Here is an 18,142-nt window from a genome sequence, read left to right as displayed (position 1 = left end):
CAAATGGAGATCAAATGATAAAGCAAGGGTAGATATGCAGTTAATTTATTTTTTTCTTAGTGTTTAATATAGGAGTTGTAATAGTCTGTATTGATGAGGAGTTCTCAAAAGCTGTAAAAATTTGCAAATGGGGAGTATTTTTATTCTTAGAAAGCAATACGTGTTACCACTTGATTTGTTTTTGTGTCTCTGAATGTTGAAGTAGGAATTCTGATTATTAGCAGCTCAAAAATTTGAGCTTTTAAACAAACAAGCACAGCTAAAGATAAGTTTTTGTTACTTAATATCTTTCAGAAAGTGTGTTCACTCCCTATGTCATGTTCCTGATTAGAGATACAAAAGCTTCTGCAGCCCTTCATGGGGCTTCCTAGCCCTTCATATCTAGTTCAATGCTCTGTCAATGAACCCTACTAACTCCTGCCCCCAAATCCTTTTCCCGTTCTGGGACAGGTGCATCTCACCTGCCACCAGCGGGCCAAGTGTCTCGTATAGTAGCCAATGATCAGAAAACCTGAAGTCCTTCCAATGGTATCTATCCCAGAGCCATGAGTTGACCTGTTGTCTCTTTTTGTTAATTTCCTCATTCCTAGTTGCCACTGAAGGGATAGAGGAGAACACAACTTGCGCTTCTGGTCCCTTAAGCAGCTGTCCCAAGGCTATAAAATATCTGTCAATTGATACTGAGCTGCTTCTACCCACTTCATCACTACCCACCAAAAATACCAAAAGGGGGTAATAATCAGAAGGATTTACTAGGAAGCTGCATAATTTCAAAATCACTAGTTCTCTGAAGAACACTCTAGTTTATACAGTAGCCTAAATAATCTTACCTTGTCCTGTTTTTGAATCCTAAATGTAGTTGAAATAGAAGGTGAAGAGCAAATATTACTAATTTGTTCAATTTACAGGCTTGAGAATTCCATTTTATGCTTGTTGAATAAACTTTAAGACTTGGGGAAAAAGAAACTTCTACCAAGGAAATGTGATATTCTGAAAATATCAGAGAGCTGTGTTTTCTCTTGAATCATTCAGTTTCAATTTCTTGTTTTTATAACATTTAGAATTCTGTGTTTCACATCTCACTCTATTTGGTTTAATGTGTTACTGGTTTTGTAAGAAAACTGCTGGCTTATAAGAATTCACGAATAGCTTCTCTTAGCTTCTTTTTTTCTCCGGGGGTACAAGTGCATCTTCACAATACATTGTTATCCATCCAGATGTAGCTTTTTAATTGAAAACCTACTCTTTCAGTATTGCATCTGATACCAGAAACTCCTAAAATCTAATTTTGACTAAAATATTGACTTTTTTCCATAGTCATTTAAGTTGCTAGGGGTTTAATTTCCTATAGTAAAATGGAAGTCTCTTGTTTAGTTTTTTTACTCCATTTTTTTTTAATCTCAAGGTAAACCACAGGTGAAATTGTTGATGATTATAGATCTGTCCTAACAGAGAATATGTTATGTGCATGATAAGATTATATTAGCATTAATGGCATGTTCATTGTGCAGAATTTGCTGCTTTCTTAGATAAGGACCATTCCCTGGAAAAGCAGTGAGTGTATTACCTAAGTAAGAAATAGCAAAATAAGGCTCCTGCATTTTTCAGTAAATGAGATTATGCCATATCATTTAAAAATCCTCTACAGGGAAAATCATTATCTCTTAAGATCCCTGCAGGGCATATCAATTAGATGTTGGAATGTGGAAATTTGCATGTAGAACTTCTCAACGTTCTTCAATCTTTAGAGTAAAAAAATGGGATTTTACGTCCTCTAAACAGTAGATTTCTTGAAGGGAATCACATGGTTTGGATTGAAATCTGAAATGGTTGAATTAAAACAGAAAAAAACAAAAGACCCCAAATACACCAACCAAAACACCTGCCATAAGAACAGCATCTGCAGGAAGTGCCTTGCAGTCTTGGGAGTTCTGCAGATTGGATCAGCAAAACTTCCCACATAGCACTGGGGAGAAAAGGTAAAGAATTGGCATAGCCTGGAGGAAAACCTTTTAATTGTTAGAATTCATAAATTTGCTTAGGTAGAAGGCTGATTCAGAACTCTGACCACGTTTTCCTTCTCAAGTGAGATTACTGGAAAATGTTATAACTGTTCAATAAATGAAGCAACGCATGTATGTTGTAACCAATATAAACCACATAATGCTTGTTGTTTCTGAAATGTCATTAATACTTCATGAGAAATTAATTTTAGAGACTATTACATGAATAGAATAAACAAATAAAGAGCTGCTAGCGTATGTTTTGATGAAGGAAGAATTATTTCTGTTCATGTTACTAGCTTTTGCTTGGCAGAATTTCCTTGAGTGTTGTCTGATAGGTAATGTCTGCAGTGGCACTTGTTCTCTGTGGGAGTCTATGTTACTTCCCTGGTGTGCAAACAAGCGCATGAGCTATTTTGCTAATAGAGGTCTTCGGTTTGTTATCTTTATACTTCAGTCAGTGGTATGTTTGAAGAAGTTTCTGGATCCTCTATTAGTCCTTTGGAATAGACAAAGATACCTGATAAAGGGTAAACCTGTCAATATAGAGATGGAAAAAACAACCTAAATGTAGGACTAATAAGCTTTCAGGTGATTCAGCAAGTATGCCTGGCTCACTAGGCTGACAAGAGGAGGAACAAGGGAGAAAAGACCCAGAAAAACCTGTGTATTTGTGCATTAGGAGGATGAAGCCTGTTGTTTGACCTGGCTCCTGTGTTAGCACTGGTCATCTTCACTTACCTCCTGTAAGGTAGGCATCTGGTTTTGCTGCGCTTTGAAGCTTTGCTGAGGGATAAGCTGGAGGAATATAAGGATACCTTCTGCAACAGACTCTGAAGGAGAGAAGAGGTGGGAAGGAAGCCATTGAACAGATCCTGGATGGAGCTGAAATTCTTAGATATGAGACTTAAACTGGGACAATGCAGTGGTAGGGGAGAGCAGAGAAACATGATAGTGCAGTAGCCGAGGTAGGCAGCGGTGTGCTTGTTCTCTTTGCAACTTGGGTTTGTCATAGTGAAGGTGCCATGATGCACGTCATGAGAGATAAGGGTGTTTACTTCCTGAGCTTACTGTTTTTGAGGGGGAGAATGACCGTAAGTCTAAAACTGGAACACGCTTCAAGGTGGAAATTAGCAGTGGCTAGTGTCAAGGAACCAGCTAGAGCCCTTTTATTAGCATAAAGATCCCTGGAGAGTTTTAAGGAGAAGTTTAAGGTGTGTTTTGGAAGAACTACACCTAAAAAAGCAAATTTTAGGCTCATTTCCTTTGAAGGTGAGATCTTACTAGAGCTTACTACTTGTTAGGGAAATGGCACACGGTGATTAGTCCTACAGTGAACCGTGTCCGTTCTGGTGTATCATGCAAGGAAGCAAAATGCAGGAAAAATGCATAGATGTTCATGGTTTAACTTAATCTTTATTGGGGGATAAATTTTAAAAAGTCGTTCAATCCCACGCAATATTTTTATCTGATATTTTAAAAGACACAAGGTATACACAGGTGTAACCAGAACCTCAGATCTTAGTGATTTTAGTGAGTTTGTTTTTCTCTTAAGTATTAAGATAGATGGAAACCATCTAATTATGAAACTATTAGGTGAGAAGGAAATCACTGTAACAGGAAATCCATTAGAAATTGAGTTGCTCTTTGTGTAAAATATAAAAATGGAGATTTGGGAAAATAGCCTTTAAAAAAAAAAGGTGTGCATTTTGAGCCATTTAAAATGTATATAAAGTTATCATCTCATTTTTTAACTTAAAACTAACCAGGAATATATCAGAACAATATGCAGGTACTGCAGCATATTTCAGAACTAGTTCTGAAGGTGCTGGAGAAAGTTTGCCAACACACAAGTACACCGTGGCCTTGTTTGTAGCTAGCTGTTGTTGATGTAAAATGCTTTATGTGGAAGATGTTGTTTCAGTGATTATGAAATGGATGCTGATGAGGCTGTTAAATTTGCGGTCGCTTCCATTGTGAGGTATATGTGCTCAGATAGCAGTACTGGCACTGGGAATGCTGTCTGCTTGAGGCTTATCTTTGTGTCCAAGCTGTTGGAACTATTGACTAAAAAGTTGTGCCCATAGTAGATCTGGATGCTAGGGTTTAAGGTGGGGAGATGAGTCTTTTACCCTGCTTGATGATACCACTTGCTTCTATGTTATTTTCTAAAAAGTAGATGCTTTATTGAACTTGGAAGTTCTCATTCACAAAAATGAGATTCCACAGTTAATAAGTAGGCAGCATCTTTTGATATGTTAGATTTTTCAGCTAAATTTCTTCAAATACAGCAGTCTTGTGCAAATGCAGAAGTAATAGGGCAGAACATGGTAAATCAGAGTTCTCTACCATCTGTTTTAAAAGAGACAAAACAGATGTTAGTAGCCCTAACCGTATCAGATGTGTTCTTAAGTACCATCTCCAGCCTTTCAACTGAGATTAATTAAAATACATATCATGCTTTAGTAATAATATTTCTAAAACTAAGGGAAAGATACTTCAGTGGAGCGATACATTTTTCATGTAGGTTTTTGTCGTGTTAGCAAAGTCCACACACAGTGCTGCTGAAGTTAATGGAATTGTCATTAAGTTTGATAGCTGTGGTAGTCTGCTTGAACATTCCTGTGTGTAATTCCTTCTCTCTCACACTTTCATTCCACAAGCAGTTTAATCTGACATATGTTGTCAGTGCTGGTTGAGACTTGATCTCCCTCCCTACCCTCAAGCTGTTGCTCCTGCCTCCTTCCCTTGCGACTCATAGTATCAATCATGCAGCTACTCAGTGATCTGGATCAGGAGACTGATCCTGCTGAGAATTAGCCTGGGAAGCAAGGAAGAAGGTTGGTTTTCATGCATGTCAGTTGCCTGCTGTGGTTTGCCCTATGGGCATGTGAATGCTGCTTCCTGGCTTGAGGGAAGAGGTGAAGGAAGAGGAGTGGGAAGGAGGAGCCGGCCGCTGTGCTGGGTGGCAGTGCTCGCTACTGCCAGGTTGAGCTGATGGTGGCACAGCTTTGCTGTTATAGGTTATTGTTTGGATTATTATTATTAGGAGATGGATTACTGTTACCAGCTATCAGGAGAGAGTGGACGGAAACAGTTGTTAGTCTTGTCCTCAAGTATTATAGTAATATACGATCCGATTAGGATGGGTGATGTTTTGTACCATCAGAACACTGCAGTCTTACTGTGATGGGCAGTCTGTGGGAGAGGAACATGTGTGAAACCAGCTGTGCTCCTGTTTCCCATCTGGCTATCGGACAAGGACTGAGAATGATACAAAGAGAAAAACCTTTCTCATATCCTCTGGTGTCATCTACTGACATTAGTAGTTGCTGGATGTTACCTTTATCTGTGGAAACTGAGATTTGTTGTTTTAGAAAGATAAAGTATGTGGCATTTTTAGCTGGTTGGGCTATTATGGAATGCTAAAGCTGTGGGCAACTGGAATGATTTGGAAGGCCCTAACACTTTATGCTGTTACACAAATAGACTTAGCTAGATGTTTGCTTTGACTTGAACTTCTCCAGTAAACAGTTTGAAGGGGAAGAAATAATAGTGACTCTTAGGTTCCCCTGAGAGTCTCATGTTGGCTGTGATTGTGTGGCTGGTTTATGATAGTACTTGGAGAGAATAATTAACTACAAAATGCCTTGAGGTTTTCAGTCTTCGCTTTTATCTTCCAACATCTGTTGTGTTAGAGTAGAATCCTCAAGAAATTCTTTGTAATACTAAACAAAAATAACAACTCTGAGTAGCCATGACTTGTGTAGCAATATAGAAGCTGTTCTGTGTTACCCTCTGGTCTTGCTCCACCTGCAGTAAGTGGACAAAAGAGACGAGAGTTTCTTGAAGTTACTGAAGGGTATTTGCAGTATGTTAATACTGTGCGGAAATGCTATGAATGTTTATAAACAATTTATTTTTCCCTGTGCCTTTAAAGCTTGAAAGTATTCTTCCTGGAAAGATACTTCTCTTTTATCTCTTCAACTTCATCCCTTTTTTTGAATTTATAAGTTTTCCTGAGATGCTGCATTTTGTTGGTGACAGTTCTGCAGCAAAATGCCAGGGAAGGAAAGAAAAACATTAAAGCATCATTATTAGAGGACTGTGACAAAAAAAATCTAGTGAGTCTGGGGAGGAGGATTGTCATACAGTAGGAAAGCTTAGAGTTGTACAAGACAGCAAAACAGTACCACTGTTAAGAGATGTAGTTTTGCATTTTTATGGAAGAGGGGCGGTCAGCAGTGAAGTGGGGAATATAAATACCTATGGCATGCAGTAATAGATAGGGTAGGTTCACAGGAGAACACATTCCTCCTGTTGAAGCAAGAAGCTAAAATCAGGGATACGTGGTTCCCTCTGACATAAGTTTGTTCTGTGGCATTGGGTGTATCACTAGTAGAATTTTTTTTACCTGATTTTGAGATGGTTTTCGACTGGAATACTGGAAACATGATGTGGATTCTCATGAGCGCTTCAGCACTCTGGAGGCAGCTGGTGATGTAGACTGTGGGGAACAGATTCAAGCACTTAGTCTGACAACCACCAAGGGAATCAGATGTGCTCTAAGTACAACATCGACAGAGAGGAGCTGCGTGGTCCACATTCTTGTATGTGCATATATGTCCTATGAGCCGCAGCTGAGGAACAAGATTTTTGGCATTTTCTAGTCTCTTCTGCACAAGGTTGGAATGTTGAGACACAGCAATTCTTTATTTTCTTTTCCCTGCACACCCACCTTCAGTCTTGATGGACGCATTTTAAAATCTAAACTGTTCAGTTAGCGTGGTAAACAGAACTAGGACCAATGTAACCGAAGAATTATTGAAATTTTGAGCCTCAGGCTCAGAAAACTGATCCTATGGAATTGGATCAAGTGTGATAGGAATGAAAACAGCAAGATTTCAACTTTTGACAAATTTCTTACTTTTAAGAGAATGTTAGGGGAGCTGCTGTAGAGCCACACAGAAATGAGCTTTAATGTATTACACTGTATGTGCAAGATTCTAGTGTCTTTGGTATTGTTGATGGAATAAGGAAACCAGATACTGTTTCTCATACACAACTGTGGAATATGCAGATGTGATTGGATGTACAGATCCTGTTTTGGTTTAACCAGCTCTGAGGATATTTAATTGAGTGCTGATACTAGACCACACTTGCCTTCATCGTTGTAGCCCATCTCCTGCACCCGCTGGGCAGCAGACCCTGGTATAGGTGCACAGCTGGTACTCTCAGTGCTTTCTTGCTAGGTTTGTGCTACAGACCGCAGGGTGTCTGGAGAGAAGCACCTCATACTTGCAAATTGTGCAGAAGCAAATTGTGCTGCAAATCCTAGCTCCATGAGGGTGCCCAGGCATGTTTCTTGCTGGTGCTGTATGAAAAGGCAGTCCAGTTACACTCCGTTTGAAAGCTATTTGCAAGTTTACCCATTGCACAGCATGGTTCAATGGTTCATGGAGCGGCAGAGGGCAAACCAGATCTTCCTCTTTAGTGTTAGCCGAGTAGTATTTTTCTGTCTGCTGCAGGTCTGTGCAGTCCATATCTTAGAAACAAAACTTAGGCTGGTTTAACACCTGATGGAAGCTCAGAATCTTTAATGTAAAAGCTCTGGCATGTTTTAGGGATTGGCAGGGAATTGGTTTTTGGGTGTGGTTTGTGACTTAAAGCGTGATGAATTTTACAGAAATATGTGCTGGTTTTTTGCAATGTGCTTTCCAGAAAGTACTCAGTTTTGAGGCTTAGCTAGTAATGACAAGTATTTTTTTACTTTACAACATTTTCAAATGTTTACAGTTAATATTTGAAAAAAATACTAGCTTGTAATTAATTATCCCAACTCCCTCGAAAAGGTCCCATGTAAAAAATTTTAAAATGTGTGTGGATGATTTCTTCTGATGCCAGCCTTGAAACGTTTTCTTCCTGGTAGTATTAGAACCTCTGCTCTTCTCATGTACTATTACAAATGTTCGTTATCAAGTCAGAAAAACATTTCATTTTAGCTCTCTTCTGATGCCATATTGATGTTGTGTGTATTCCGCTTTCCCTCTCTTCATTCTTCCATCACTACAAGATCAACTTTGCCAAGATTGAGTGATGTGAAATATTCCTGGTAGATGTTTTAACTACCCTGCTCTTAAGTTTCTGCAGTGGTGGAGAGTTCAGGGTCTCTCCAGGCAGTCTATTCTAGTGCATATTAACTGTCCCTTCAGTTAAGTGCTGTATTTAAGAAAAAAAAAACACTAATGAAACAAACAGTAAAAAAACACAAATCCTGAGAAATGTGGTAAAAAAACTGAACGGATGTTCTGAAGCCTAGTTCATAAACTGCTTACAGTTGCATTTTAAGCATTTTTTTTTTAGTAAATGAGGGAAATTGTGTTACTGGTGAAACTAGAAGTCAGTTGAGACTGGCTTTAGCATAGTATGTTATTGCCTACTTTGAAGTATTTGTTCTAAGTGAGTGTCTAGTGCCAAAGGTGCTATAACAGAGGAAGAACTCTTAATAAAATAAACCCCAGTAAGCTCCTGAATTTCCTGCTTTAACTGTTTGCAAACAAACAAAGAACTAAAAAAAAATTTGCAGAGCCTTCAGTAGAAGCAATGTGTATAAATGGAAGTTTAGACCTTCAGCAGCCTGAGTGGTCTATTATTTGGCTATCGGAGCATAAACAAATGCCTGCAGGAAGAGACCTTGCGTTTCCAAAGTGGTGCTGCAAATGAATAGCATGTGTGAAAATGTAGGCAGAGGGTTTATTACAGCAGCTTGCTTATGCCAAGGAGATGAACACCTTTGTTGGTGTCTTTGAATAGGGCTTCAAAGTCCTTGGTGACTCATTTTTAATGTTCACTTTCTGTTGAGGTATAAATGATCAACTTTTTATCTGTGTCAGCATTGCTCCATTATTACTATTTTTCGGGTCTTAGAAGCGATGTGTGATTTTAGCGGTGCTCCAAGCCACACTCAGTGTTCATTTGGGAAAGCTTCTCTTCTAATCTCACTGGAAGTTACTGGTTCTCTTCCACATTTTATTGGAGGAGAGAATGTTATTTATGAACTAAAATATGAGACTGCACCTTCAGTATTTTAACCATATATGTTTCCTGACAATTGCGTTTAACAAAAGCAATAAATGAGAGTAGAGAATTGGGACTGTGTTTTTCACATGAGAGATTTAAATGGTGTGCCTGCAGGGGCAGGGAAAGATCATACACCATTGAGACAGATCTGCTCTCAGATGATACAACTGATAAATGCTTTTGCTGCAGATTTTGTAGATCTGGAGTATGGATAAAATAAAATTGTATAACACGTAATGGTTATACTGAAAAACTATCTGAAAACTCTGGAGACAACTCTTGTGTTTAGCACAAACCAAATTAATAACCAGAAAAGGAACAAGGGTAGTCAGTTCTGAGTGCTTACCAGGCCTGGCTAAGAGCAGTGTTCTGTCTCTTGCTCGTAACATCTACTATTTTAAAAAGTCAGTGGCTTTGTTTTAAGGATGTTGCATGAAAACAGTCTCGTTTAAGTGTACCTTTCGACTTCATTATGTATGTATTGCTGTATGGTTTGTGAGCTGTAATTTTTTAAATAAAATATTACATAGGCAAACTGCTGAAACCATAGCTGGCAGTGGTGGATATTGAGGTGCTTTAGAGGTTTGTTTATTTTAATCTATTTTAAAGAGTATTCCATATTATCTGAGGTGTTGATCAAGGGATTTGCTTATTGTTGTTGTAGTTACTATTATCGTCAAATTTTTTTACAACAACAAGCTGTACAACTTGTTTTGCCTTCTGGGATTTTTTTTTCTTCATGCTAGAAAGTGCTTTCATATTTGTACTTACAGGACAGAATTCTGGTTTTTTTAGATCACTTGTGGAGTTGGTGAAGAAATCCTTTTCTTCATTGTAGTTATTTTCCTCCTCCAGCTGCCTGGAAAGTGATAAGCATGTGGTCTGTTATTCCTTATCAGAATAATCAGTCCCTGCAGTGTTCTTGTGAAAGTCTAATTGCACGTATTCCTTCCTTGTGAGAGGGCAAATAATAAGTTTGTTGTTATTTCACCAACTGTTTATGCAATATGTAAAAATACCAACCATACAAAACTGGTGGAAAATGTAGCTTATGACTGGAATAGAGTCAAGAGGATTGATACTGCTGTAAAGACACATCAGATGGGCTTAGGATGAGGAATTTCCTTGTTCTTATTCTTTGTTGCAGTGACTGTATTACACTGGCATGATAACCAACAACGTTAAATGGATGTGTACCGTCAGCACTGGGTATTAGTGTGGTATATTGTTCTTCCCATTTTTTGATTATGTATTGTTTTGTCATCTTAAAATCATTCTCCTCTTGAATAAAGAAACAGTACTGGGAAGGAGGAAAAAGGTTAGTGTAAGGTTAATGGTCAGCTTCTGGGATGTGTATTACTTTAAATAATGTTTATATAACAACAACAAAAAGCCATATTAGGGGAAAAACTCCTCTAGCTAATAAACTGATTAAAGAAGTGTGTATAGAAGTAATCACTTTAGGATCTGATAGTTACATCTTCAGTTAGTCTTTCCTGGGAGAGGTGACATCTACTCTTTTCATGTGAACATAGTTTACTAGTTTTAGGCCTGAGTAATCTGGAAGCAGCAATCTGCTGCTTTGTTGTAGATGCAGCATGTGTTATGTCCCACACCACTGAGCCTAACAGAGATATCTGTTGTCCTAGTAAAACCTTCCACTCTTATATGACAGAGACTGATAATATCTCTTGCAGTGAAGATACTCCATAATAAACTCTGTGATAACAGTTCTTAAAGAGTTTAACCTCAGAACTGAAGTGATGTATGCTGTACTGATACGTGTATGCCTTAAGGGTGTGTAAGTAAAAACTTTGCTGTATTAATATCTTGCAAACTGAAATAGTATAAATTCTCCAACAAAAATGCAGTGTTAGGATTTTTACTATCCTATTCCATCAGCTTCTTAATTTATGAAGCTAAACTGGAAGTTAGCCTAAGCACCATCTGACTGGTACTCCTGCTGAGAACAGAGACAAAAGTTGAGCAATGCTTTTGCTTAGAGAACAGAAATGCTGCTCTGCAATTTTAAGTAAAGCATAAAGTTTTCTTTCTGAAGACACAATTATTTAGATGTTGAATTTTTTGTTTATTTTTGGTACAGGTTATTAATGCTGCTTTAGCTCTTGCTGCCAGACCAAAAAGTCAAGTTGTGAAAAACAACATGGAGATGTATAGGAGTACATGGGAGAATCACATCCATGTTCTTACTGAAGCTGTGGATGATATAACAAGTATCGATGATTTTCTTGCTGTATCAGGTATGATAATTTTCAGAGTCTGATTATTCTTTCATATGCATTGAAAACTTTTCATAACATTTCAGTAGGAAACCAATGGAAGATTAGATTGTGTAACTTCTGTTTAATATGTCCCCGCACAGCAGATATAGATACTTTTACTCTGCAGAATGTAGAGCTGGGTAGTTGTTGGAGCAGGCTAGATGCATGAAGCCAAATGGGTATGTTGCAATGGTTATATTTATCTATCCTCACGTTCAACTCTGAAGTTTCAGATTCTTCTCTGCAGCTGTGAGCAATCTCCTTCTAGAAAAGGAAGTGAATACCAGTGTGCATATACGTAAACCGGGACGTTCTCCTGATAATCCTGTGTTTCAGTTACTCTCCTTGTCATGTGAAAAAACCACAACAATCTACCAAAAAACCCACTTCTGCAACATTTTGACATCGTGGGCAAGACTGTAAAACTTTAATGCTTTGTTCGTTAATTTATCAGTCTGTTAACTTGCGAATGGAAACAGAGTATGACATCTCTGAATGTTTTCAGATGCGTTTTAGTTTATTGTGTTTTTATTCAGTGATTTAGGAGTGTATGTTAGCTTTCATCATGCTGAACACCTACACTAAGCCTGCATTAGGGAAAGTGCTGGTCTGAGGTTATTGCAGTTCAAGTACTTCTCTGGGCAGAATTCTTTGTCACTTGTTCTTTGCCAAAATACACAGTTGTGCTCAAAACACATACAAAGTCTTAGAGGTGATTTGGGCTGTCTCTCTTTTGCCTCTGGACTTAGGTATTTCTCTTATGCTTTTTATTTACTTGTTTATTTATTTTTTTTAAAATGTCAGTGAGTGACAACTGTTTTGCTGTAGGAGCAAGTCTAGTGAGTGAAAACTTTCTTTCATTGCAGAACAGTTTGCACAGAGACCACCCAGTAGATTTTAAGGAGCATCACTGAATAAGTTACTTATTTCCTACCTGTACCTCCTAGGAAAGAGGTGTGTTGTCCAGAGAGGAGGAACATGTCAAACTTTACTACTTCAGATATTTTCAGTAACTTTGCTATCCTAGTACTATAGCAAAGTACTATGAACTCGTTAAAGCCACGAGTAATCCTGTTAAGGCTGTTGACTTCAAGTCATGCATCATTGTAATTATAGGACTGATTGCATGTTTGTGCTTTTGTGTGTGTGTGATTGAATTAGTTGGGTAAAACGCTCTCACCTCTAGTTACTCTTATTTAGTCTGATTTCACCTGTGACTTATAATTGAGAGGACGGATATTATCTGAACCTAGGTCTCAACTTTGGTGAGATTGTTTCTATCAACTACCATTGCGCTTTCCGTAAAGGAAAATAAAAATAAACTGTTTACAGAACAGCGGGTTTTTTTAAAAAATCAGATCAAAAAAGCTTAAAAGAAGTTCATGCCTTATCAAATCTCCTAAGTGAATACATTTGGTTTTAGTTTAAAGTACTCTGAAAAGTTCTAGTCAGTGAGGACTGTGGGATTAAGAGATCTGAGGTACTCCCTGGGGATGATTTAGAAAGCTGAGATCACTCTTCTTTTATCCTTGATGCATCTTCTATTATGTTAAAAAAATGCACTGGATGAATAGCACTCTAATACAATGAAACATAAGGCCAGGCCTCAGTCTCTAAGTATTTATGCATTAAATTTTAGATGTTGATCAGACTCATGTTTCAAGTCACTTTGGACAGTTATGTTCATTAAGATGGCAATCTGGACAGTTGAAGTCACTCAGAGTAAACAGGAAAAGAGACTGTAAGTACTTGCTCAGGAGTAAGGCTTGCTTATTTCTCTTGATATAATTAGCTTTCTGTCAATGCTTTAAAGTTCTGGTTCAGTTTATTACTACTTTTCCAGTCTATGTAGCATGTTTACAGATGAATGCATTGCAAAATTGCCAATTATAGATTCAGCCATAGTATAGCTACACAGATGAGGGGAAAAGGCTGCTATTCAAAGACTAAAGATTAAATTTAATGTTTTCATGCTGGCTTTTTGGCACCTGCATTAGCAAAATACCATGCCATGCTTTTTGAAAGAGAGGAAATGTAAGAATCTGAAGGTGCTAGGTAGTGCAGTTCAGTGGTGGATGTAGTCATCTGGATTATTTAAAGTTTCTGTCCACAAACTGAAATTTCATATTGAAGTTTTGCTCACGTTTTACTGAATTTCAGTAAGTTGTTGCTGAGACCTAGTTACCTGCAGGTAGATTTGTTTCTCATCACAAGGTTTGCAAACTACTGGCATCCTCTTCCAGAATTTTGAAGGCTCATGCATTTGGAATTCACTTTTGATCTGGCTGAGTTCAGATCTGGCAGCCTTTGGAGAGGGGTCTAAGATGCATGGGTTTGATGCAGATTTGGCTTAATTTTTTTGATGTTTATTTTCTAACAGCTTGGTTGGTAATAGCTTTTCAGCTGCAGCTGTGACAGTAACTTTTAATGGTTCTGTGCAGCTTTGCAGGGATTGATTTGCCTGCTTTTTGTAAAGAGACCTACTGGAAAATACACAAATGTTATAAAAAATGGTATCTAAATAAGCACAACCAAATGATAAGGGAAGATTTTTCCATCAGTGGCTTGAAGAGTTTAAAAGGGACATTGCTACTGTGGTATAGGACGCCAGACTTCCTATTTCTCAGATATGATATTGTTGCAGATTCGGTCTAGGCCGGCCACCAAAATGTAATACAAAATCTGAGAGAGCAGATTCCAATTGTGTTGTAGTTCTGAAACTCGTGGTGCGTGCTTTTGCTACTGAAAGTTAGCCAGGCTGGTATGCACTGTGTCAAACCTGTATCATCTTGAATATGAAACTTGAGCAAACGGACATACATAGACATGCACAAGATAAACAAAAGCTGATTGTTGAATGTGATATGTGCACTTAAGATCCCCTCTTGTGAACTTGGCAATAAGCAGTAGGCAACTACTGAGGTTTTCTTGATGATTGGAAGGCAGCCTCCCCTTTGGAAGCTCTGGTAGCTGGGATAGGTCATGTGCCTGCTTGCTACAAAACTGGAAAGTTTCAGCACATTGCGGGGATGTGTGGAAATAAAGTCTGCAAATTGAAGAAACCTGCCTAATCGAATTCACAGGTTGCACAAAGTCCATCTTAGTGTCTCAACTTCTGTTGCCAGTAAGTTTAGCAGATACCTTAGATTTGGTTCCAGAAATGTGGTGCATGATAGCGTAAAAAACAAAACCCCAAACCTTAACCCCTCCAAAACTCCCAGAATGCCCAGAACAAAACAACACCCACACCTGCCAACAACAGTAACAACAAAAATGATACCAGCTTAAACCTCAGTGGCAAAACTGGTGTAAGGAAAAGGCAGCTTTTCTTTCTGCAGATTTGATACTTGAAGAGGTAGGCATTGCAATTCCCAGCTGAGTATAATGCTTCCACCAGGAGAATTTACAAATATCACAGTTCAAAATTTATTTTTCTAGAGAGACTGTGGAGTTTCCTACCCCAGATTAACTTCTATCCATTGAATGTTTTCCATATGTTAACATTTGCCCTGCCTGTGGGCTGACTCTTGTGTCAGACAGAATGTTTAGATGTTCATCAGATGTTTACTGTAGCTTGTAACAACAAGAGCATATTAGCATAAAGCCAATGTTTTCACCTGAACAATTATCAAAGAGTGGCAGATGGCTATTACCTTTTGACAATATTTTATAGACCTAAATGTGAAATAGGTACCATTTAACATAATATGATCTGCTTTGTTGCACGCATTGTAAAACAGGTAATGCAAAAGGTCTCCGGTTATACACCACTAATCTAGCAAAAGGAAATAGATGCTAAATTTTCATGTTCATTGATTTCCCCCTGCAAGGAAATGAAATATTTTGAAAGTGATAAATTGACCAAATCCTCCAGCTGATCCAAAGTTAGACACTGAGTATTCCCTAGTAATTGCAATTTTTTTTTTTATGCTGTTTGCTCCAAACTAGGAAGATTGCCAGCTCTTCATTCTATAGCATCTGCCCTGAAATTATTAACTGGGATATCAGCTATGCATTGATTTTTATATATAGCTATTTCCCTGAAATCTGACTAGTCATTTTACTCTTCAAAAGAACTTTCATTTCCAATGAGATAAGACTGGAGCTCAATGAAAAACTCTGTATAATTCCTGTCATAAACTAATTCCTTTAGATAATCCGTTATTCAGAAAGCATTGCTTTTGGCATTTTAGACTTAAGGATTTATGATTTATCAGGGCATTTCTGAATTTTTAAGATGTATTTACATGAAGTTAGATAATAATTTAGCTAGATTTGGATTTTGAATGCAGAATTTAAAAAGCAACAATAAATTTTCCATTTTCCAGCCCCAGAAGGGCAGAAACCAGATTTATTTATGTCCTGTTTAGGGACAACTCATATTTCACCTAAGGCAATAAAACTGCGGACTTCAGCTCTTCTCTTTTGACAGAGGAAATGATACGGAAAATTGAACCTCTACTTTCATAGCACAAGGAATACAACTCCTTTTTATTTTTCTTTTTTATATTTTTTCTTGTGGCAAGCAGGGCACAACAGACCAGAGGTTTGTGGAGCATTTTGTGTATGACACCGTCTTCTATGCCTATGCTGGAGGAGAATCCTCTCTTGTAATTATGAATTCTCCCCCAGACTGTTCTAGCAGACTGCTGAAAAGCTGATGGGAATGAAGACACAAATGAAAAAAATTCCAAAGAAAAGTCTCTCCCCTTTTGTATTTCATCTACTGGAAAAAGAAGTCACCTAGCATTTTTACCTGACTTACAAAGGTGTCAAAAAGGGAAACTGTCTCCTGTAATTTACAAAGGTGTCAAAAAGGGAAACTGTCTCCTGTAATTTTTGAGAGGGAATGTTCTGAGGAGAGTAATAAGTACTTTGTTTGTGCATTGCTGCGTGAATGAAGGGAACAGGCCCAGACTGAGTATAAAGAAAATGGTTTTCCTGTGTATTTTATGAACTGAATGCCACATGCTAAGCAAAGTACGACATAATTTTGTAAGGCAGACTTTTCTCCATTATCCAGTAGCTAAGGGGAATAGTGAAAAGTAATTATTATGTCTCAGATAACTTAGACTTTTCCTCTCATTTTAAGGCTGACAGTTGGCAGAAAATGTTCTGAAGAATTTTATGACCAAATCTGTAAAAGGCTGATGCAGAGAAGGTGTGTTTCAGTAATTTGTGGAGCCTGGATGTGTCAGCCTTAGCCCATGCTCTTTCTGGCTGGCAGTTCCCTCTGTATCACAGAATCAAGAAATCATTCTGGTTGGAAGGGACCTCAAGGTCTAGTCCATTCTGCTGCTCACAGCTGGGCTCACACTGTGTTCAGACTAAGAACAGAGATTTTACAGCCTCTCTGAGCAACTGATCGATGTTCTGGTGAACATCATTATTCTTGCGCGATTTTTTTTTTTTTTTGCCTCTTCCCCATTCAGTTCCTCACCTGTTTCATTTTGTCTGTTATGTCTCTTTCACTGGACTCGCACCTTAGTAAAGAAGTGAAAGTCCAGCATTAATTACCCTGTTAATAATGCAGAGTTAGGGTTACATGACAATGTTCTTCGAGCATGCTGTGTTTGCTCAAACTTAAATTTCCAAAAGGTGATATAGGACACTTGTTAAATCATGCATCTTGGATCTGTCTGGAAGCACGCACTGTATTAGGTGTAAATATATTTAAATGGTGGAGGCACTTTTTTGAGCAGTTCAGCAAAGCTGGGAGTATAATTCAGATTCACTGAAGTACTCGTTGCTATAGAACGGGGAGGTGGGGCAGTGTTTGTCAGTCCCCACGTGTGTGATCAACGAGATGTGCATGTACCATGAGAATTCCTATATAAGTAATATAACATTGAAGTATCAGTCTGTCTGCAGGAGTTGAGACAAAAAGAGGTCTTCTAATTTAGGGCTGCCTACTCTCCTTGTCTCGGCTGAATGGCCACCTAGTTGGTGTTACCAGGAGTTCACATGGTCAAATTAAAGTTAAAGGGATTCACTTCATTGTACTACAAGAAGCTGAAGTTGTCGCATTTATGTTTTAGGAAGGTAAATCACACTCTCTGAAAAATTCTACCATATGTTGGTTATAGCTACTTTGGTATAGAATGCTTTCAGGAGATTATGGTTATTCGCATAATTAGTTACCTAGATTCATAGCTGCGACATGGCTAGTCCGAGTAGAAGTTGCTCTGCACGTTCTGGAAGTTAGCAGTCAAGAAGCAGGGGTGGCATACTGCAAGCGTGATTTGCAGTTAAGGTGATTGCCAAGGATTAAACAGGAGTGCTCTATTTGTCTCCCTCATTGTCTCCTCTTTTGTGTTCTGCTACTGTTTCCATTTTGTAATTTTTTTCCCGTTTTTGTTCTACAAAGTCAGCATCATATTGCAAAGTATTAATATATAAAGAATTATTTGTTGTCCTGTACATTATAATGGATCATGGGAGTATGAGCAATATCTTGTATTTTTTAGAATAAAAACGGAGCTAAGCATTATCAGGTTTTTTTACAGCCAGAGGAGAGTAATGGGAGCTTTGAAGGCCTAGGTAAATAGAACACCTTTCTGTAAAAGATGAGGATTGTCCCTAAAATGTGTAATTTCTTTCAGTAGATGTAAGTAGTTGACATGCTGAGGATGGCTGGGCCAAGTGAAGAGGGGAGGGGCAGGTATGAGTGCGTGTCATCCCTGCATGCTTTCTGCAGGAAGGTGTTTCTTTCATCTTTTAGCCCAGGAGAGAACTGGAGTATGTAGAGAGAAGTGTGACCCTTGCCCAGCTGGGTGC

General features: G+C 38.2%; 1 protein-coding gene across 1 annotated transcript in view; it reads left to right on the top strand.

Moving 5' to 3' along the window:
* The window catches only part of LOC104276946 (catenin alpha-3-like), a gene marked incomplete at both ends in the record, with an annotated part of 39,234 nt that overhangs the window by 218 nt on the left and 20,874 nt on the right, over positions 1 to 18,142 (top strand). Inside the window, one exon of the mRNA XM_009873465.1 lies at positions 11,188 to 11,344. Within this exon, the coding sequence (XP_009871767.1) occupies positions 11,188 to 11,344 (157 nt within the window). The remainder of the gene's footprint in view (positions 1 to 11,187; positions 11,345 to 18,142) is intronic.

This window comes from Apaloderma vittatum, unplaced genomic scaffold (genome assembly GCF_000703405.1).
Source record: "Apaloderma vittatum isolate BGI_N311 unplaced genomic scaffold, ASM70340v1 scaffold11610, whole genome shotgun sequence".
In the NCBI taxonomy this organism is placed as follows: Eukaryota; Metazoa; Chordata; class Aves; order Trogoniformes; family Trogonidae; genus Apaloderma; species Apaloderma vittatum.
The sequence above is the reverse complement of the archived record's forward strand: the minus strand, read 5'-3'. Positions and strand labels throughout refer to the sequence as shown.